The 22,061-nt window shown below is 52.9% G+C and overlaps 1 protein-coding gene across 1 annotated transcript; it reads left to right on the top strand.

The window, feature by feature from the left end:
* The first annotated feature begins 1,956 nt into the window (after positions 1–1,956).
* Positions 1,957–21,452, top strand: GGT7 (gamma-glutamyltransferase 7). The gene is made up of 15 exons (XM_041490496.1): positions 1,957–2,690; positions 5,432–5,658; positions 6,743–6,894; positions 8,073–8,187; positions 8,706–8,773; positions 9,416–9,489; positions 9,928–10,121; positions 12,143–12,230; positions 13,233–13,360; positions 15,710–15,798; positions 16,579–16,722; positions 17,231–17,345; positions 17,849–17,986; positions 18,951–19,050; positions 19,991–21,452. Exons 1-15 carry the CDS (start codon positions 1,967–1,969, stop codon positions 20,149–20,151), a joined length of 2,517 nt encoding a protein of 838 aa, XP_041346430.1. The 5' UTR covers positions 1,957–1,966; the 3' UTR covers positions 20,152–21,452.
* Positions 21,453–22,061: the final 609 nt, after the last annotated feature.

The following is a 22,061-nucleotide window of genomic DNA, read 5'->3' as shown; positions in this document are numbered from 1 at the left end:
GCAGCAAGTGTTTTGTGTGGTGGAACTGGTAAAGGAGTTTCTGGTGTCCTTGGCCTCCAGGCACATAGTGTGCTGAAATTAGTGCAAGTTACTATGGGAGTTAAAGGGAGAAGACTGGGGTGTGTGCCAAGGGGTGTTGGAGGGTGGCTGTGCACCCAGGCATCTCAAGTCTTGCCAATCCCAGCTGTCAGGGCCCAGCTAGACCTGGCACCGAGCAGTGCCTGTTGGGGTGGCAGCACCCTGCAAGGAGCCTCTGTCCTCTTCATGGGGTGTCACCATCTCTGCAGTTCCCCAGGTCGATTTCCAAGCTTGCAAAGACTGTGCTCACAGCTGTTGGCTTTCAGCTGCCCACAGGTATCACGAAGCTTGTAACATTGACACAATATATTAAAATAAACTTCTTTTATAAATCAATTAAACTAGATAAACCAATTAAACCTCAGCCAACATATGAAAACAGATTTGTGCTGTGAAGTAGAATTGGAACAGCCTGACTGTATGAATTCTCAAGATTTCAGAAGGGTCCCCTGGAATGCACAATCCCAATGCAAGGAGCTGAGGGCTCTCGGCCTCGAGGAGCTTCGTGCTGACCCTCGGGGAGAGTCCCCGACTGCTGACCTGCAGCTCTGAGGAGCGACTCCACTGCCCCCCAGCGTGGCTCCTTCCAGAGCCTGTGGGATGTGATCTGCGGTAGGACAGAGCCACATTAACCTTCCCTTACCGCGGCTCTGACCTTCTGCCCCACCACATCCCCAGGGGCCGGTCAGGCTGGAGCCAGCCGTGACATGACCGAGGGTGGTGGCACGTCACTGGCCAGAGGGGCTGAGGTGGCTGCTCCTGCTGCAGCCAGTTGGTTTGGGTTTGTCTTAAACACCAGAGAGGCAGAGGCGGGGTCGGTGGGTTGATCCTCTGCCAGGCAGTGGGTGGAAGAGGATGCAGTATGGACATAGCTCCTGGCCTTGTTGAAAATGCAATGCTGGGGAAGAAACCCTTACACCTGCTGGGGATGGGGAGACTGGACAGATGCCTGAAAGTGGAGCAGGCTGAGACTTTGGTTTGCAAAAGCCAAACTATCCTACTCCTGTCCCTATTCCTATTTATTTATTTACTATAGCTGGCATTGGTCATGATGCCCTCGGGCTGCTGGAGGCACGACCAAAACCTTGCCAGTGCCTCAGCAAAGGAAGATTTACAAGTTCCTGTGTTGAGGAGCACTGACCCAGTGGAGCTGCTCATGCAGGGGATTAGCTGGCTCATTGGAGGATGAGAAAGTAGGACATGTACCTGTCAGGTGACCTCCCCAGATCCAAACAGCACTCCACATGCTCTGCTTCCCAAAACAACAGATGTCCAGGATACATTGGGGCAGTAGGTGGATTTTTCAGATCTGGCAGCCAAAGAGACAAATTTGTGTGCCAAGTCCAGAGAGGCCAGTGTTGCTGCAGGGATAAGGAATTTTCACAAACTTGGACCATGGAGAGAAACAACATCTTCCATCTTACAGTTATTTTACTGGTGGTTTTTAGGTCTATCTCTGGAAGAAGTGTAGGGGAAAATTTAAATGTTTCAGCCAATTTGATCTCAGAAACACCAGGCCCCTAATGCATTTAAGTCCACCACAACTCTTTGCCAAATGAGAGCTGTTGGTAACCACAGCTCAGGCCTGCCCCAGGCACAGCTGGTCCTGTGCCCCCATTTGAGCTCCCCCCGCCTTTGTGCTGGCTCCCTGTGCTGCCCAGCAGCCTCAGCCCCTCCTGACACTTGTGCCGGTGCTGCTGGAGCCAGGAGCAGGGAGCCACCAGTGCCAGGTCAGCCTGGCCAGGTGCACCTGCAAACGGCAACCCAAACCCCCTGTGCTGTGGAGGGAACCTCGGTGTCCAGCTCTCATCCCAGAGGGCCACACGCACGAGCAGCCAGCGATGGAAGGAAGGCTGTAGGAGAGCAAACACCCGGCCGCTCTGGGGAAATGTCACGGCATCTCTTGCTGATGGTGCCCCCTTGCCCCGTGACAAGGGTGACATGTGAGCCCCCTGCTACGGGCTGGCTGTGGCAGCGACATAATGTGCATGCACATCCCCTGGAAAACTCTTCCAGCCTTCTGGAGGCGGACGGAGGAATCTCGGATCCAGCTCCCCGGAGGCTTGGCCCGGAACCCGCCTGGTGCGGTGTGGCCGGGGCTGATCTCCCTGTGTGGGCCAGGGGCGAAGGGGACCTCGGGCCATGGAGCAGCCCCGGCTGGAGCGAGGCCCGGGCCCTCCGTCCCGAGCCGCGCCCGACCCCGCCGGCCGGTGCTGGCTGCCGCGGCGGTACCCCGGACAAACCCGCCTGCCGGAGCGGCCCGGAGCGCCCCCAGCACCGGGGAGGAGCCGCCCCTGAGCCCGGCCCCTTCCGGCGGCTCCGCCCGGCCGGCGCGGGGCGGCTCCGTTTGACCGGGAGCGGTGGGCCCGGCCCGGCCCGGCCCGGGCGGCTGTGGGTCCCGGCTCGGCGTGACCCGGTTCGGGGTGATCCGGCGATGGCAGTGCCGGAGGCGGTGCCGGGCCGGCAGCGGGCCCTGGCCGCCGGCTCGCCCGTGGACTACATGAGCATCACCAGCTTTCCGCGGCTGCCCGAGGAGGAGCCGAGCGGCGCGGCCGAGAGCGGCCTCCGCGCCCGCAAGGAGGAGGACGCGTTCCTGGGCGAGCAGGACACGGGTGAGGGGCGGCGGCAGAGCCCGCCCGCGGCCCCCGGCACCCCCGGCCCCGGCCCCGCGCCCGGAGCGGGGCTCCCCGGCTCCCGCCGTCCCTGCGCTCCGGCCCCGCCTTCACCCTGAGGGACGGAAGGCAGCCAGAGATCCGGGGGTTCGGCATAGAGCTTCCCAGGGCAGCCTGGAATTTGCTCTCCCACAGCCAGCTTGGCCTTCCAGCCTGGATCATTTGTGCATGGCCTCCTTGCATGCTCCTTGAGCATCCCTCCACCTGCGATGCTCCTTGAGCATCCCCCCACCGTGGGGTGCTCTTTGCACATCCCTCAGTCGGGGATGCTTCATCCCTCCGGTGCTCAGCTGGAATGAAGTCAGGTGATCGTTTGATCTGTGAGAAAATCCTCTGCCTATATTTAACTGATTGTTTTCTCCTCTGTAGCTGAGAGAAATGCTGTTTCTCCCTCATGTTGTGTCTTCAAGCGGTATTGCCCTTCCCCCTGGGGCTGGTTCCCAGTCCAGGTGCCTGTCAGCCCCCAAGCCCATGTTTGCACAGCCCCAGGCTCCCCTTATCCTCTGCCCTGTCCCATCATGCCCACGGGTGAAGCTCCCATTGCCTGTTCCCACCCTGTGCTCTCCTGACTGTCGAGGCAAAGCCGCTGCCTGCAGCAGTGTGGGAGCAGCTCTCCTGGAAGCATGCGGTCTCTTGTCACACAGCCAGAATCTGGTGCAGTTTTGGCAGTGCCAACACCTGCAGGTGAGGTGGCTGGAGAAGAGAGCTGCTGCTCTCCTCACACTTGTTGCAGGAGCACCTGCAGAGCCCACCAACAGCTCCAGTCTCTGCTGTCTCCTCTGCAGCAGCTCCAGACTTCAGGTGGCCCTAGTTCTCCAAAGCATTGGCTCCTCCATAAAGCCGTGACTCCTTCACAGCCCCACGGAAGCCAAGTGGGATTTGGTGGCTTCTTTTTCAAAGCATGCACATTGGTGTTAGGATGGGCAGCTGTGCTTTGGCTGTGCAGGCTGCTTCTGCTCCCATGTGACCCCTTCCAGCTGCTCCCGTCCCCACACCGCGGCTCTGGCGCCCCTGTGCAACACCAGTGGTCACAGAGACTAAAAATAGGATGTCTGAGGCAGAGAATGGGGAGGTGCTTCATGGTGGGAGGGCTGTGGTCTGCCCTCTTCTACAGTTGCTTCCTAGGTGTTCGTGTCCCCTCATGCTGGGCTGGCCTGTCACCAGTGCGGAGGGGTGGTGTCCTGGAGTCCAGCTCACTCCTCACCGTTTCCCTGCAGGTGGGGCTGGGGCCTCACTCTTGTGTGCCAGAGGCTGTATGTGACATCCCACCCCAATGGCAGCCCCTGCCAGGCCTGTTGTGGTCCCCATTGAGGCCACCAGCCAGTCCTCCTGCTCAGTCCAGTTCACTTAGACCAGGCCCCATGAGGAGCTCTGTGTGCTCAGACACTCAGGCTGCAAAAGCTGAGCCTTTCCCAGTCCCACTCCTAAACCACCACAGCACAAATGAGATTAAATTCACCCTGAGAGGATTCCCTGGCTGTGGGAGTTTACTCCTGGTTGCAACATCACTGAAATTAAAACTCCTTCCCTCCCTGGCTTCAGGAGAGCTGCAGCCAGGTCAGGTTAATGCCATGACAAAGACTGGGCTGGCAGTGCCCATAGTGATACCTAGCACCTGCCAGACCAGACAGACAGGCAGTTGATGGGGGGATGTGGGCTTTCCTGCTCGCTCCCCTTCTCCCTTTCCAAACCCAGGAAACATTTGTATGGAGGCACAATCTCTTCCTCTTGGTGCCCCTCTTTTTCCACTATGGATGCACAGAGTACTGCAACCCCTGAAAAAATTCTTCCAGGAGCCCTGGATGATGCCCTGAGCTACTTGGTTCCCTTCATGAGGGACGGGCACGACCTCACAGCTGCCCCAGCAGCTCCGTGTGCCTGGCAGCAACGGGATGGCCAGGGCATGCTTAGCCGGTGTCCTCCCAGCAAAAGGGCAGCAGCTGACACTCACAGAAATTCAAGGCATCTTTCAGAGCAAAACCGAGACTTTTTCATCCTGCTGAGGTCCAGCAAACACCTGCCCCACTGCTTTGCCATCTTGGAGCTGGGTGTCCAGTGTGTGGCTTCATTTCAGAGTGGGCCTCATCTGCCAGAGGAAGCAAGGAATTAAAGCAGAGTCCTTCCTGCAGAGGAGCGAGCGGATGTTCCAAGGCCTCCGGTTTGCAGGTTTGCTCCTCTCTGCCCTCGCTTCCCTAGAGGGATTTTCTGTGCCCAGGCCAAATGTTTTGCTTTACCTCTGCTTTGCTCAGGTGTTTTAGCTCAATCACAGCTCCAAGTAAAGCTGCTGCATCTTTTTCATATCTTAATTTCCTCTTCTTCAGTCCTGCTGCATTTCAAAGACCTGTTTGCTGTGTTAAGAATCCCTCCAGATGGAGCATAAGGGAGGACCTGTCACTGAAGGCTGATGAATGGACTGAAATGGAGTAAAAATTCAAGGGTTTTTCATCTCTCTCAATCTCCAGGGAAGTCAGTTTGGAATAACCAGAGCTAAAGAAAAGGATCAGTAAAATGACTCAAAGCAGTATCTGAGCCAGAAAGGCTCCTGACAGCTGGGATCAATAGGGAAGGTGATAGCTATGCTGGAAGGGACTCAGTGTAATGTTAGTGCTGGGTAAACTCTGCAATAAGAGCCCCAAGTTGCTCAATAACTCACACCTGTTTTCTCCCTGTTGCCCACAAAGACCCAGACTCCTTCCTGAAGTCTGCGCGTCTCCAGCGCCTGCCCTCGTCCTCCTCAGAGATGGGAAGCCAGGATGTGTCCCCTCTGCAGGAGACCAGCAAGGACCCCTTCTCAGGAGATTGCAGCTGCCGGCAGGATGGGCTGACCGTCATCATCACCGCCTGCCTGACCTTCGCCACAGGTGTCACTGTGGCCCTCATCATGCAGATCTATTTTGGGGACCCTCAGGTAAGACAAAACAGTGGCTTTATGGTTGGGCTTTGGCTCCAAAGATGGGAGAGCTCCCCGACTTTCCTCCTGGTCAGCAGTTTGGCAAGTGGAGTACTGGGGAGCCATGGCTGGTGTCAGTGAGGCCCTGGGTGCTCAGTTTCCCCCTGGGTGCACCCCAAATTGGCTTGAAAGCCTTTTCCTGCACCTGGAGGTTGTGCTTGGAGAGACAAGCCAGACTCTCATAGCCTGCTGCATGGCCAGAGTGTGGGGGGCTGTATCAGGCAGGTTTGGGGGTGCTGCTGGGGGAGAACAGACAACCCCACTGCTGTGACTCCAGATGGGAGTGCTTTCAGGAAGTAATCCTTAGTTAAACAGTAGGCATCTTGTCCACTTGTAGAGTTTTGTGGATTGTGGGCATACATGCCCAGATTCACCTCTGGAAGATTCACCCAGGACTAAGCAGGGAAGTAGCTGAAAACAGAGGTGAACCTCCTGATAATCTCTCCTACAGCCCAGTGCTAGATTGCACAGCCAAGGCAGCATGCCCACAGGGTTGGATTCTCCTGCAGAACTTCTGCCAGGGTCACAGTCAGCCAGGAGTTACCATCACCATCTCCACGTGCTGCCATGACCCTTCTGTCTTTGCATGACCCCAGGCCAGCCTGGTTCTTGTTGAGTTGCTGCAATTTGTGCCATAGGGATGAAAATCAACTCTTTAAAATATCATGTGACTGCATTAGCACAGCTCTGGCACAAGGACAAGAACAAGCTGTGGTCCTGGGGGCCTGCTGCATCCTTTACAGCTGTATCCCCATTCCTGGTGACTGCCTGGCTGCAGCACAGGGACAGCTCTGGGCTGATGAGGGGCAGAGGGAGACGTGGCCCCCCAGCCTGGCACACAGAGCGTGGAAAGCTGTCTGAACTGGTGGCCGTGGCTACCTGCAGCTGCCCTGGGGCAAGGATGTGCTCAGGGACGTTTCCACTGGCATTTGTTGGATCAGCCACGGCCCTGGCGCTGGCCCCAGACCTCAGGTGCCACATCGGTGGGTGCAGAGGCGGGCAGGAGCAGCACTGCCCAGCTGTGCCCTCTCGTTTTTGGCAGCTGTTCCACCGCGGCGCTGTGGTGACAGACGCCGCGCGCTGCACCGCGCTGGGCACCCACGTGCTGGCCAGGCACGGCTCCTCGGTGGACGCGGCCATCGCCTCGGCCCTCTGCGCCGGCATCGTCAACCCCCACACCTCGGGGCTGGGAGGGTAAGTGTGGGGCACTCACCCTCTGCTCTTGTCTTCAGGTGTCCTCAAGGGAGTGGTTTCACAGAATCCCAGACTGGTTTGGGTTGGAGAAGCCTTAAAGCCCATGCAGTCCCACCCTCTGCTATGGGCAGGGACACCTTCCATATCCCAGGTTGTTCCAAGCCCCATCCAACCTGGCCTTGGACACTTCCAGGGATGAGGCAGCCTACACCAGTGCCTGGTTCCCCTACCTCCCCCTTAGACAGAGGAATATTTCTTCCAAATACCTGATGTAAACCTGCCCTCTGTCAGTGTAAAGCCATTCCCCCTTGTTCTGTCACTATCTGCCCTTGTAAAAAGTCCCTCTGCAGCTGAGAAATGCCACCGTGGCAGTGCCAGGCTCAGGGTGTGGTGCCAGGCCTCTGGCATCAGGCAGTGGATGTGTCCACATCTGTCACAGTGACCCTTCCTGTGCTCTGTGCTGTCAGCACAGGACAGAGACCCCCAGGCAGGGAATTGTTTCTGCTGTAGTGGCTGCAGGGAGCATCCCAGCCCCACGTGTGCTGCGCCAGGAGCTACAAACACCCTGGACTCAGTCCCAGTGCTTTCAGAGCCCAAGTCCTGCCTTCCACAAGCTCTGCTCCTGAGGCTGAGGTCCAGAGCCCAGCTCCAGGAAGTTGCCAGGGAGGGGTGTCCTTCTCCCAGACCTCAGGGTGGCATCCACATGAGCCTGGTGCTCCTCACTCTGCAGGAGGGCTTAGCAGTGTTGCATAAACCAAAGCCACCTGATCACTGCTCCAGCTGCACCACCCATTGCTGCTGTAAGCAAACACCCTTTTTTGTTGCAAAACTGCTCCGATTAGAAAGAAAATCCCAGATGGTCCCAACCTGGTGGTGGAACAGAGCCAGTGGCTCCAGGACCAGGCAGGCAGGGACTGCTCCAGCCTCACCAGGCTCAGCCTAGGGCTGCCTGTGTCCCACACAAACCCTACCTTGGCTGTCCTGGTGTGTGTCCTAAGGAAGGACAGCAGCATTTGCTGCTACTCTGGCCACCCCGTGGCCCCGCTGGGGCTGGTGACCTGGCACAGAACCCCTTGTGTCACTGGACCGGCCCTGGCTTCACTCAGCGCACCCAAGCTACACGGCCGCAGCTGCTGCAGGAGCAGCCGGTGCCACGCCCTGACCCTTTCTCGCCGCAGGGGCGGGGTGATGCTGGTCCACGACATCCGCAAGAACAGGAGCTGGGTGATCGACTTCCGTGAGGTGGCTCCCCTGGGCATCCCACTGGAAGGGGACCTGCAGCAGGACACTAAGGTGAGAACCAGTATCCCACAGCCATTGTCTCCAGGGCTGTTGTCTCCAGCTCTCCGTCCTCCAACTTTCAGGCTGAGGGGCAGATGCCCAGCAAAGCAGCAAGAGGTCTCTCTCATCATAGGAGATCCTGGGCCCTACACACATAGGGAATCTAGAGAAAGCACTTCTTTATCAGCCCCAAAATGCATGCAGAGCTTTGGGGAGTACAGAGGTACATCTCTGTGGCAGCAGGGTGCTGGAAGAACAAGAGCCCCAGGAAGGAGCATAATCCCAGGTTGTCCTGGTGAATTATCTCTCCTGACCAAACTGGGTTGAGAACAAGATTGAATTTGCTTCTCTCCTTCCCAAACCTTTTCTTCCATAGTAAAGTGTGTTGCTACAGACTTTTCCCTTCTCCTAAATATGCAGATAATTCCAAAGTAAACATGATTTGCACCTCCCCTTGAAGTTGAGGACATGTCCCATGTCCTCATGGAAAGGAGACTACTCTCTTCCTTTTTGTCCTTCCTGTTTTACAGCCAGGTCTGCTCGTAGGGGTGCCAGGCATGATCCTAGGAATGCACCAGGCACACCAGTTACATGGCAGGTAAGACACGAGGCTGGCACAGGCTGTGCCCTGGGGTCCCTGTGGGAAGCTGGGAGCACATGAGCCCTTGCCATCAGACCATGTTCTCAGCCACCAGTCAAAACCATTAGCTAAGAGGTACTTGGAGGCTTGTGTTGAAAGAGATGTTTATTTTTTTGCTATTTCATGTACAAAAGAAAAAATTCAGCTTGGTCGTGTTTTCTGCAATGTGACCTGTTGGCTAAGAAGATGTGCAATAAATGTTCTGTTAGAGCTGCATCACATGGCCTCGCATGTCTGTGCATTTTCATTCTCTCTTTAGCTGGATCCTAAGAGGTGTGCCTGTCCTTGGTGCTCTGTTGGGATATGGAGGGATCTGAATGCCTTGCTCACGACCAGAGCCTGTCTTGAGCTTTTGCTGCTGAGACAGCCCTTCCCCCATCCATGCACTGCCATTCTTCTTGGGCACATCCTGGAGCACTGACAGGATCCTGTTAAGGAGAAGCACTGAAAGTTCAGTGCTCCTTTTGGCCACTGCTGGCCACACAGCCTGGTCTCCCAGGAGCCTCTGACTGCAGAGCCAAGCCCTGTGCTTGCTGCCCACCACCTGCCCCACTGCACCCCTCCAAGGCCCGTTTCTCCTTGTCCTCTCTCCCTTGGCAGGCTCCCGTGGTCTGAGCTGCTGGGCCTCACAGCTGGTGTCGCCCAGAATGGCTTTAATGTCACACATGACCTGGGTGAGTACCTGTTGGGCAGCTCAGGGCAGTTCACTGTGCAAGGTAGTTGGGGATGGAGGGGGTTAGTCATGGGAAATCAGGGCTTTGTGGGCATGGAGATTGAATGGTGTTGGGAGGTGAGCAATGTGTGAGCCACGGTCTGCCAGGGAACAGCGTGGTGGCAGCCAAACGGGAGCCCTTTGCCATGGCTGGGCAGAGCCAGGGCAGAGCAGCCACACTGGGCAGTGCCCAGGGCCAGGCAGGGAAGTGTGCTGGGGTTTCTTTGTGTTTCTTTCCCAGTTCCAAAGGACCAATGATCCAACTCCCCTCTAGTTTTGCAATAGGGCCAGAGGCAGCAGCAGGCCTCTAACATCCCCATCAAGTGCACAGTGACTCCAGGTCCTTTGTGCCTTCCTGACCCCTGTTTTTTCTGGATGTCCTTCCCCTTCTCACCTGCAGCCAAAGCCCTGAGTGAACTGAAGGACCTGAACTATTCTGAGCGATTCCAGGAGATTTTCCTGCCGGATGGGCAGCCCCTGCTGCCTGGGATGTTTGTCCGGCGCCTGGACCTGGCAGCCGTGCTGCAGCTGCTGGGGGCAGAAGGGGTGTCAGCCTTCTACAGCGGGAACCTGACCCAGGAGATGATCTCTGAGGTGAGCCAGGACTGCCCCTGGCACCTGCCGGCCTGGGGCTGCCACCTGCTTAAGGTGACAAACTGGAGATAAGCCAAGTGCCAGCACAACGATGGGGACAGATGCCTCCTTTTCCTTCCCTGTCCCTGCAGTGGTAGGAGTGACACACAGGCCAATTCCCCAGTCTACAGAAGTGAAACCTCCATTTCCTCTATAACCAGGACAGTCTGGAAGAAAAAAAAAAAAAAAATTTAGGCTCTGGGCTCTGTTCACTTGGGTGACAAAGCCTTTTCCCCCAGAACAAGAGGCTGTTGAGAAACAAGTTGTTGTGGTTAATGGGATTGTAGGATAAAAACTCCAAGAAGATGGTTTAAAAATAAACTGAGTCTTGTGAGCAGAGGATTAGAAAGGCTTGGTCGCATTTGGGGTTGCCCTAGTTTAACTCCTGTTAGAGGTGCACTGGATAAAATATCAGAACAGACAAGAAAAAAGCCCCCAACAACCCATAACAACTTTTACATCTGTGTGGCTGCAGTCGGGGCAGTCGGGGCACCATTTTATTGAGCCACCATGGCTCAAGTGATGCTCCTTCAATAGCTCATCTAGAATCTGGAATGTGTTCATTCCACTCAAGCCTCAGACATCTGTGGGCTCTGTGTTTGGAAATCTACACTTCACCTGAACTATAGCAGAGGTGAAGGGTGGGGAGCAGGAAGAGTCTCAAGCTCGTGAGCATCTCCACAGCTAAACCCTGCTTTGTCACCATGTTCCACTGACCTGGGGGCTGCCACAGGGAAGCACAAATTCCCTGCAGAGGAGCAAGGCCCAGGGTTGCCACATCAAAGACCCTCCTGACAAGCTCTGGGATCCAGTGCACAATTCCAGCTTTGGTTGCAGAGCAAAGTGCTGCCTTCACAAAGTGTTGTTCCAGCACAGGGAGGGCATCCGTCTGGTGAAAACAACAGCTCCAAAACACCTACTCTTTGCTTCCAGGCACAGGTACAAAATAGTGCTCTCTTGGGAATTTGGGATTTCTGCAGTGTGTGGCTGACTGGGGCTTATTCCCCTTTCTCTGCTCCTTATGCCCCATTCCCCACTGGCTGGGTCTGGGGAGCCAGGTCCTGGCTCAGTAGAGCCCTGGGGTTCAACCAGCCTTTTTTCTGGGCAGGAAACAGGGATCCCAAGTAGGAGAGACATCTTTAGCAGCTTTGGGGTTGCTTGACATTCTGGCCCCACAGCATGCTCTGCATTAGCTGTCCTGCTCCAGTGATTCATTCCGTTTTGGCAGAGGAGTTTTCCTGCCAAGGAAGCTAGCTGGGTTAGAGATCAGAGCATGCAGGCATCCCAGCAATCCTACCCTCTCCCTGAGATCATTGTCCAAACACTCCTGGAGCTCTGGCAGCCTTGGGGCCATGCCCTTTCCCTGGGGAGCCTGGGCAGTGCCCCACCACGCTCTGATAGTCCTCCCTCATCTCCATCATCACTCAACCACAGGGGACCTGCAGTGGAGGGAATGGCCCATCTTTCCTGTACCAACCCTGCTACATTGTACCTCTGACAGGAATCTTACAGGAAGACCAAGGCTACAGTAGACCCACTGTCAGATGAAATAATTTCAAATAGGGTGAGAACAGTGATTTTTTAGTTGATATTTCTAGTGATGGCCACCTGCTACAGCCAAGTTCCTTGTCTCCTGGTCCCATAATCTTGGCAGTATTCAATACCCCTTAACACACTCCTGTTTGCCAGCCAGGGCAGAGAAGGCTGCAGGGCAGGGCCAGTCCCCATCTTCCTGGGCAGACATAATGACCTGGGAGCACCCTTGGGGTGGGTGAGCTTTTGGAGGGGAGTGCAGAGCCTTCCTGCGATGCTGAGCTGTGAGCCAGGTCACCAGGGCTGTGAAAGCACAGATTTCCAGGGTATCCTAAGGAACCTGGCACTTGGCTCAGGAATCTCAATGGAGTGTGTTTGACAGTGAGGGGTGTGTTGCACAGAGAGCCTTGGCCCAAGCTGCTCAGTGTGCACTGCTTGCTCTCATGCAGGTCCACAACTACGGAGGAGTCTTGGTGGAGGAGGATTTCAGCAATTACAGTGTCACTGTGGAGGACCCCGTGCACACAATCTATCGAGGTACATGCTCACCCGTCTCCATGCAGCTCCAGGGGAAGGTTTTCTTCACCTTGCAAGGGGTGGCAACAGCATTGAGCAAGAGTTAAAGTCAAAGCTGTGCTGAAATGTCTGCAGAAAGGCCTTCCAAAGAGTTTCCTGCTATTCCCTGCTGACACTGATGGATCATGGGTGGCTCAGGAGATTTTCAGCTCTTTGAAATGTTTTTTCCCTTGAAAGTCTAAAGATGCAGCATGGTCATATCTTGATGCAACATCTCAATAGGAGCTGGACCTACAGCTAAAGGCAGTTCCCGAAGGGAAAAAGCTAACTTTGTGCAAGAAGTTTCTAAAATGTCAGTCTTTTCTAGCAGTCCCTGCATTTACCCTCCTTATAGCTGTAATGTTGCAAATTTTTTAGGTAGCCTTCCAGTATCTAAAAGAGGTTTATAAAAAATGAGGGAAAGTGACTTTTAGCATGGGCAGAGAGTGATAGGACAAGGGTAATGATTTCAGACTAAAAGAGAAGAGATTTAGAATAGATGTTAGGAAGCAATCTCTGTCTGTGAGGGAGGTGAAGCCCTGGCACAGGGCCCAGAGCAGCTGTGGTTGCCCCATCCCTGAAAGTGTCCAAGGCCAGGTTGGATGGGGCTTGGAGCAACTTAGGATAGTGGAAGGTGTCCCTGCCCATGGCACTGGATGACTTTTAAGATCCCTTCCAACCTAAACCATTCTGGTTTTATGTGATTCCATCTCCATTCTACCCTACTGCAGTCTAGAAAACAACAGCCAACCAATGAGAACTGAATTTCAGAGGCAATAAAGCATTCCTGTTTGGGCTTCCTTCATCCTTCATGAAGAAACAGAAAGATACAACAGGGATGATCTGGGAAACCCTTCTCAAATCATGTTGCTTTCTATTATTTCCCCTTGAATCTGGAAGGGTTTCCCTGTCCTCATGGACGAGTGTTCTCACTGGATGGTGTCTGACAAAAGCAGCTTCATTCCTCTTCTCTTCCCTCTACAGGGCACCTTGTTTTCACCCCCCCACCTCCACATGCAGGTCCTGCACTGATCTCAGCACTGAACATCCTCGAGGGCTTTAACATCACAAGGCAAGGATCCAGAGGGAACATCTTGCACTGGATGGTGGAGGTAAGAGGAGGTTCAACATTTGGCTGAATTGCTTGTGCTGCTAGAGAATGATTTATTTATTTTGTGGTTGTACAGAAATGTTTGTCGGCTATTCCCAGAGGAGAATGCGCAAATAGACTGCTAAAGTGTAAAACTGAGCAGTGCTGCTGTCTCAGAGGCTGAGCAGGAGGATCTTTCCTGCTTAGGAAGAGCATTTTCAGAACAAACTGTGGCTTTGTCCATTTCTTGTATACAGTCATCACTGCAGAAGGATCCCACAGCACCTGAGGGTGGTCCCATCAAGTTCCTCCACCTCGTAGCTCCAGTGGCCCTGGCCATTGCAGAGCACCTGAGGGCACTGCAAAGTGTGCTGCAAGAAAAGCCTCTACATGGTGATGACAAAGAAAACTGACCCAATACTTCATAATAAAAAAAAAGTTTACATTTCTGCCCGCCTCCTGATCTCTGAGGCCCAGAATTTTTCCCGTATTTGGGACTGTCCTGACAAAACATTGCAGATTTCAGGAGGTTGAGCAAGTGTTCTGTCTGTAAGCAGAGTTGTAATTTAGATGTTCCACAGATGCACAGATGGGGTTTATGAGTTGGGAATTTACAGATCCAGAGCTGGGCTTTATGAGCTGGGAATTTTAATTGAGGATTTAACTACATCCTTGTAGCAGACAATGGGTGCACAATGGGTGCTTGGAAGTGTCTCAGCAAAAATGCAGCAACTGGAGGCGTTACACACTGTGCTGAGGCACAGGAGGTTGACTCACCTGAGTAATTTTTGAGCTCTCTTCAGGAAGCTTTGGGTGAATCTATTTCCTCTGCCAAGGGTTTCACCTGCTGGTTATCCTGGAGCAGCAACCTCCAGCTCCAAGGCAGTCACTTCAGGAGATGTGTAACCCTGATTGCCAGGGTCCCACAGCTGAACATGTGGCTGAGGTTCAGTGCTAGGCCAGCTTCAGGTATCCAGCCCTGGGACAACCAGGACCAAGGTTCAGAGGTCCTTAACCTCTGGGGTGGACATGCTCTGCTGTTTCCTGGCCTCCAAGCCCTTGTCCCCGCAACACGGTGTGGTGGTCAAGACACTGCTCCATGGAAATGCTGCCTTCTCCAGAGGTTTGCCACGTTCTGCTCTCCACACAGTTGATAACCAAGGAGAAGCTGTTGCTGTGTGGCACTTTCCAGACCAGCAGTCACACCTCGCTGGCTTCCTGCAAGGGAATGGGCTGTTCTGGATCCTGGATGACCATGGCCCAACCTGCAAGCTGAATGTTGAGTGTGTTTCTGCTCAGCCTTTCTCTCTCAAGGCTGGCTTGGCTGAGGAGCAGCTCTCTTTCTCCTTGTGGCTCTGCCCTGGCTATGCTGTGGTCCCAGGGCTGGATAAACCATGTCCTTTGAAATTGCATCTTCCCATTTTCAATGGATTGGCTCAGGCAGGATTCTGCATGTCTGAGAAACCAGATCTTTTCCTCCTTTTGCACCGTCATTCCCTGACGTGTGCTGGGACTGATGCTTTCTGTTCAAGCCCTTTGGATGGTTTACAGCCAGCTGGGGAGCAGAACAGCTCATTTCTGCTCAACACTGGTGGGCCAGCAGAGCTGGGGTCCAGAGGCAGCAGCAAGCCCGGCATCCCCTCTCCCTTGGGATTCAGCCTGGTCTCTGCTGTGGTGACCACTCAGGAATGGAAAGAGAAGGTAAATGGCATCCTGGAGACCCTGTGTGCCAGCAGGCAATGAGGCTGAACCACTGAGCTGGACATTAGCTCCTGCCAGGGATGTTGCACTTGTGACTTCCCACTGCCAGAAGGCCGGGTTAGATGGGATATAGGGAAGAAATTCTTCCCTGTGAGAATGCTGAACTGCTAGCAGAGGTTGCCCAGAGAAGCTGTGGCTACCACATCCCTGGTAGCACTCAAGACCAGGTTGGAGAAACATGGAAAGGTGTCCCTTCCCATGGCAGGGGGATGGAATGTGGTGAGCTTTAAGGTCCTTTCCAGCTCAAACGATTCTGTGATTCTGTGGTTGTACAAATGCTGCTGGATTGGCTCACTTGGCTCCTTCAGCACAGTTTGCCATGCTGGACTCCTTGGTTCCCATACCCACATGTGGCAGCCCTTTGCACTGAGGTATTCCCAGAACCCAGACTTCTGCTAATTTTTCTTTATAAGCTTTAGCCAACACACCAGGACACTAGATACCTCTTCTAGTTTGGAGTATCAGAAGTTGTATTTCCAGGGCCACATAAATGTTTTTCCTTTCTCCTCTCCTCTCCTCTCCTCTCCTCTCCTCTCCCCCTCTTCCTCCTCTCTTCCTCTCCTCTCTATTCCTCTCCTTCTCTTCTCCTTTCTTTCCTTTCTTTCTTTAGACACTAAAAATAGCCCTGAGTCTGGCGAGCAACCTGGGAGACCCCTCTGGTGACATGTCTGTCACTCACACAGCAGAAGGCATGGTGAGGTATGTCTGAGGAGGACAGGCAGGTGACAGTTGCAGGATGTGTGGGTTGGATATTGTTCTTGGGTGTGCTGTGCCCTGAACTTTTTCTCCCTCTGTTTTATGAAGGAAAGGTCAGACCCTGAGTGTCCTCCCAGGGCTCACTCTTTTACAAGGACCACAGCTGATCACAGGCACGGGGCTCTGGGGATGGGTCACAGGATGTCCTCACTCAGAGGTTTCCTGGAGCCAGCCTGAACTTGAGGGTTCCTCCCACTTTGGCACACCTCTAAACATTCCCTTTGAGTGGGTCAGACAAACAGCCATCCCTGTGGACATGGCCACACGTGCCACTTCTGCCTCTTCCTGCCCCCTCGGGGGGGCTCGGGACCTTGCAGAACATCCAGATGTGCAGGAGAGGCCAGGCCTGGGGATTCAGCCCAGCTTCCCACCTCAGAGCCAAGCTGAGCCATGGCTGTTGTTTGGGCTGGGCCTGACCTGCCCTCCTGCTGAAGACTGGCATTCAGCTGGGATTGTCACCTTGGCCATTGGGGGTGGGTTTACTCCTGGTGAGGGCAAACGGGGGTAGACAGAGCCTTTGGGGGTTCATGGCAGACTGAGTGCCTCTCTGTGCAGACTGAGCCACCTTGTCACCCCTTCCTTCCTCAGGGTGAGCCAAAACATCCCCCTGTCCTCATGCAGCCCCTCGGGGACCCCCGGCCCTAGCTGTGTGGAGACACCAGGACACGTCCAGCTCCCCAGGCTCACAGCTTGCTTTCCTCTTTCCCTCCCTCCTTGCTGAAGTAAATCAGAAGCCAATTCCCTGCGCCAGCTGATCAATGACTCCCAGTCCTTCCCGCCCATGCTTCACTCCCCCCTGGAGAGCGGGGCCGCTGCCAGCCAGGTCCTGGTCATGGGCCCCGATGACTTCATTGTCGCCGTGGTGAGGTAAAGGCTTGGCCTCTTCCCTCCACTATAGCTCGGGGTGGGAGCAGGGAGGAGGGAGTCGGTTCAGCAGGACAGGGTGGGACCAGACCCAGGTCAGCCAGGCTGCTCTGTCCCAGTCAGTCCTGCAGCAGAGGAATGGGAGAGTGGGGTTGAGATGTGTGGGCTGGTGCTGCTCTGCCCTGTGCAGTCTTAGAGCCCTCTAACAATGGAACATGGCTGCAGTGGCCTGTACCTGCTCCCTGGGGAGAGGTGGTGGCAAATGTAGGACTGATGGAGGCAGATCCATCTCAGCAAGGGGAATCCTCAAACACGGGGAGGGACTGACTGCTGTGGCATACGTGTCTCCTGCTCCTAAGTGCACTGGTCTCTCCTCAATCTCACCAGCACTAAAGAACCATCAAAGAATCTCTGTCAAAACAAGGTGGGACAGAAAGTTGGAGCCTTGAAAGCCCCGATGTACGAACATCTCTGGGATGATTTTTATTAAATTTCCTGTGTTTCTTTTCAGTTCTTTGAATCGTCCCTTTGGCAGTGGCATAGTAACACCCTCTGGAATCCTCCTGAACAGCCAGATGTTGGACTTCTGGCAAAATAAAACAATGAACCACTCCATTCCCAGGCCGGTAATGAATGACGTGACAAATTCTTTATATACCTTTTCTTCTTCCAGTTTTATTCTCATCTTCACAACAGGGGAACTATTTAATGCTTTGTTAATAACAGAGAAAACAGTGTGTAGAAAGCTGCTATTTTTCTTTATGTGAGCCACTGAAAGTGAGAAAACAGAGGGCTCCATGTCCATCAGTTATTATTACAATGCAGAATTATCAAACAACACTGTTACCTACTTTCCCTGCAGCCCAGATGCACTTTTAAGTAACAATGTGGACTTGTATTAAGCAGTTTCTTATGAGTGTTGCTCTGCAGGTTAAAAAGTAACAAGTAGCAGGAAAAAATGTCTTCAGGTCTTGGAAAGAAACAAATGCAGACCTGTGCCGTTGGCTTCCAGGGCTGCCTTATGCATTGTAAAACCCTCTTCTTCAGAATGAGGTGATGAGCTCCATGTTCCTTCTGTGGGAGAGCTGGCTTGTTGACATTTTTTGGTGCAACTTTTCCTCAACTGCAGCAAAACCTCCTTCAGCCTGGGAAGCGGCCGCGGTCCTTCCTGCTGCCCACCATCGTGAGGCCCTCCGAGGGGATGTGTGGCACCTACCTGTGCCTGGGAGCCAGCAGCGGGGACAGAGCCCTGAGCGGCATCGTCCAGGTCGGTGCCGTGTCCTCCCTGAGCAGCTGCTCACCCAAGGCTGAGTAGGGTCCCCTCCTTTCCCTTCCTAATTGTCCCAGGCTGGGTCAAAACTGGTGGCCAGAGGTTACTGGTTCAGTCTTTGGTGTCACCAGTTCCACACTTGGGTTATTTCAAATCTCTAAGGGTTACCAGTTTACTTTTCTTGCACCTTTCCTAGTGGCACCACTCATAGCTGTAGAGGAGAAGCATTTTGGCAAAATCTTTAATGGCTTTTGTCATTCTAATACCTGTTCAAAATTCATCTTAAGGATGATTAAGAAAAAAAAGGAGCATTTTTTTATTTGGTGAATTGCAGGAAACTGGCAGCCTATTAGCCCTTTTCCACGTGAAAAGCTCCTTTTAGGGCATTCCCAACTGAATTCTTCCAGCTCAACACTGAATATAAATTGGGCTGTTCCTATTAATTTATGATTTGTAAGGAGGTGAAGTACTTGCCAATAGCTTGATTGCATGTATAGCAGTAATGGATTGCTGAAAAGAAAAGCCTGAGAAGGGCTCCCAGTTTTCTTACCTTTTGGAAAGCATTATTCAGAGCAAAACCAAAGCCAAGAACTGCTTCCTAGTTCTTTGTTTGGAGAAGTCACATGCTGAGCTTTTGGCTGTAACAAACACTTCTTTAGAGCTTACATCATGTTCCAGACACACAACTCTGCTATTTTGCAGGAACTATGTGACAAAAAGCCCATGCTATCCTGAAAATGTCCTGCTTTACAAGCAACAATATACAGGCCACATTCCAAGGACTTCTTAGTGTGTGCACACCTCTGCAGCAGTTCATGCAGTTTAGTAAATTATTCAAAATCTCCTTTGCCTGCTGCATGTGCAGATGTTGGAGCCACCAATCTGGGGGGTGCTCAGGAAGCTGGCTTCTCCTATTCTCATAGGTTTTTTTTATTATTGAAGATAATTTATTCTCTTGCAGGTTTTGGTAAATGTTTTAACGTTTAACAAGAATCTGAGTGAAAGTTTGTCACTTGGTCGACTTCACCCGCAGCTTCAGTCCAACACCTTGCAGGTTGACAGTGAGTATGGACACTGGCTGGGGCACAAATGGACACAAATCCAGCAAGTTTAGGAAAAGAGCAGAATTTCCCTAGCACAGTGCAATGGAAGCACCACAGGTCACCATGTTCTAGTGTCCCCAGGGGTGTGGAGGGTTTTGAGGAACACAAAAATCAGATTTCAACTTCTTCAAAGGTTGGAGCCTTTGCTGAGCCATGTCCTTTCCCTCTTGTCCTGGAAATGCTTCCTGACCCCTCTGGCACCACCTGTCCAAGCTCTTTCAGGTGTTTCTGCCCAGCCTTCCCTCTGTCGCAGCTCATCTGGCAGTGGCCTTGTCCTGTCCTTAAATCCTTCTGGAGATCAGGTGCCATGAACAATATCTGACTCAGCAAGACTGCAGCCTCAACTTCACCCAGACATGTGCTCAAAGCTTCCTGCACTTTATTCCCACTGACATGAATTACGTCCCTTCACTTTTCTGTCCATGTCCCTTAATTCCAGCACCTTGAAAAAAGGCAAGGTTTGTGGAAAAGCCTGTAGCTTGCTAGTGCTGAAAACACAGTATCAGTGCTGGCACTCTGCAGTCTGTACTGTCAGCTCTTGTCCTTGTTACTCTAAGTCTTGGTCTATTTGGTGTTTTTCACACTGCCCCAAACTTCACCAGAGCCAACCATAAGTGAAATTTGGTTCTCATTCCACACTAAATAGCCAAAGTTTCTGGTCTTCCCCATTTCAGATGAAAATCTAAATAGGATCCGTCCTGCAGTGTGCCCTGTAGACTTTGAAACTAAAATGGAATTAAATCTGAAACTTCACAAGGTCCTAATTTTTGAGTTTGGACATTCGAAAGGGGCAGCAGGCAGGTTCCTCCCACTGCAGGCCCCAGCAGTGTTAGACAGACCTTTGCATCACAGGCAGCACTGGTTTCAGTTACCAACTCCTCTTTTCAAATCCCTGCAGGTGAGTTTCCTGAAGAAGATATTGAATTTCTTGTGGCCAGGGGCCATCAGGTGGATAAAGTCCCAGTGGTGTCCCTGGTTCACGGGGCCAGGAGAACCAACAGTTTCATCATTGGCCTGAAGGACCCCAGGAGTGCAGATGCTGCTGGAGCCATCTTGTAGCAGCTGCCATGTGCTGTGGCCAAGGCTGTCACACAACCCTGTGATGTGCATGTCCTGAAGTGGCCCCTTCTCCAGCCCTCATACTGCTGGGAAGGTGCTCTGCACTCCCCACCCCGACAGCACCAGAGGAGTTGGCAGCAGCAACATCCAGCTCTCTTTATTTTCCATCATTTGGATTGCAAGCAGCCCCATCCTTGTTACAGGAGTGGCAGGAGCACTTTTCTTTTGGCAGTCTTGATAATCAATCTTTCCAAAGCCCAGTTCTAGCCAGCATCTTACTTTTAGGGATCAGGAACATGAGCAAGGAAAAAAACAGCTGCTGCCACTGATATTATCATTGATGATGATTATCCTCCTCTCCCTGTCTTTCCCAAGCTCCTTCTTTGCTTCCAGTGCAAGCCAGTAATTAATACAGCCTGATGTAGTGTTTGTAGGTGCCTGCAGCTGGAATACTGGGGAGTCCTCTAATATTCCATATGGGCCAGCTGATTTTTGCCAGCGTGCAGCATCCCAGGGAAGTTCCTGTGCCCACATCACTACATACCTTGAATTTTGGCAGTAAATATTTTGAATCCAATTGCTGTGCAGACTCACTGGCAGTCTGATTTTGTAACCAGAGCAATGGTTTTCAACAGATCTAACAACTTCTTCCTCTAACAATTTGTGCGCCTCCCAGTAGTTTTCTTACAGAGGTTCAACCTCCTCACTGGTGAATTTCTGATTAATGGTAGCAGGTTTAACTTTCTTAGACACTTTTTGGAGATATCTTAGCAGTACTCCACAGTGAAAAACCACAGATCATGGACTGAACACCACATGGAGGGCATTTGGGAGGGTTCAGAGCTCTCCTTCCACTGCGTTATCTCAGTCTGTTCCAAAAGCCTGGGTCATTCCTACCGAGAGGCTTGGAAATTTCTGCTGACTGAATTAATGGCTGTACCTTAGCTCTGTGTTTTAGTCCTAGTGAATCTGTTGGAAAAGCTGAGGGGAGTGAGAGAAAAAGTAGAAACCAAACCAAACACTACTGATAAATTTCTGTCCACAGCATGTAGTGAAAATAAAAGAATGCTCTTGCATTTTGTGTCTGAAATTGAGAAGGGAAGAATACCCCAGCTGACATCTGCACCAGGTCATTCAGCCCACATTTGGACATTTCATGTTCTTTTTGCTGGCTAGTTAGAGACACTTGTCACTAAAAAAATCCAGAGTTTGATCATTTCCTGCAGTCTAAAATGTGATGATTTCCTTCATGGTGCACATGCACCCATGGCCACTGTACATATTATATATGTATGTCTGTTTATGGTTGTCTGGCTCTTTGATTTGGTGATCACACCACTCACCCCGACCTTCCTCCCCAGGCACGCTGTGACACCGTTTGTGCCACCCTCTGGCACTCGATGGCATGGGCTGACTTTGGGGTGGGCCACAGGGCAGATAATGGGACTAATTGTTCCTGAGAGCCATGGATCCCAGAACAGCCCGGTGAAGTGTGTTGGGCTGAGTGAGAACAGAGGTGTTTTCGTGCCCTGCTGAAGTGCAGCCACCCATGAGAGGAGCACAGCAGCTCCCACTGACAGGACCCTCAGCAGCATTTCCTGTTCCAAGGGCATCCGTGCCCTCAGCCGGGACAGGGGAAGCACAGTGTTACATCTGTGCTGGGTTCTGTGCCACCAAGAGACTTCACCACAGGGACACCAAATCTGTTTATTCTCTGTCATCAGCACTAGAGCTGCTCACTGACCTAGGATGGAGAGTTTGTAAATGTGTCCTGGAGCAGACCTCTCCAGGCTCCGTGGGAAGGGAAGGAGGCAGTTTGGTGGGTCGGACCTCTCTGGAGATGGTCTGGGGGTTTCTGGTCTGTCCCAGCCCAGATCTCTCCCTTGGGCACGGAGGTTCTCTATGAACAG

The sequence above is a fragment of the Pyrgilauda ruficollis genome, unplaced genomic scaffold (genome assembly GCF_017590135.1).
Source record: "Pyrgilauda ruficollis isolate IOZ18807 unplaced genomic scaffold, ASM1759013v1 scaffold123, whole genome shotgun sequence".
In the NCBI taxonomy this organism is placed as follows: Eukaryota; Metazoa; Chordata; class Aves; order Passeriformes; family Passeridae; genus Pyrgilauda; species Pyrgilauda ruficollis.
The sequence above is the reverse complement of the archived record's forward strand: the minus strand, read 5'-3'. Positions and strand labels throughout refer to the sequence as shown.

Bases quoted from the DNA above. Each gene is read 5' to 3' on its own strand.
- GGT7 (XM_041490496.1), top strand. From the start codon at position 1,967: ATGTCACGGCATCTCTTGCTGATGGTGCCCCCTTGCCCCGTGACAAGG. The intron at 5,659-6,742 runs GTAAGACAAAAC...CGTTTTTGGCAG, and splicing joins TCTATTTTGGGGACCCTCAG to CTGTTCCACCGCGGCGCTGT. The intron at 19,051-19,990 runs GTGAGTATGGAC...AAATCCCTGCAG, and splicing joins CAACACCTTGCAGGTTGACA to GTGAGTTTCCTGAAGAAGAT.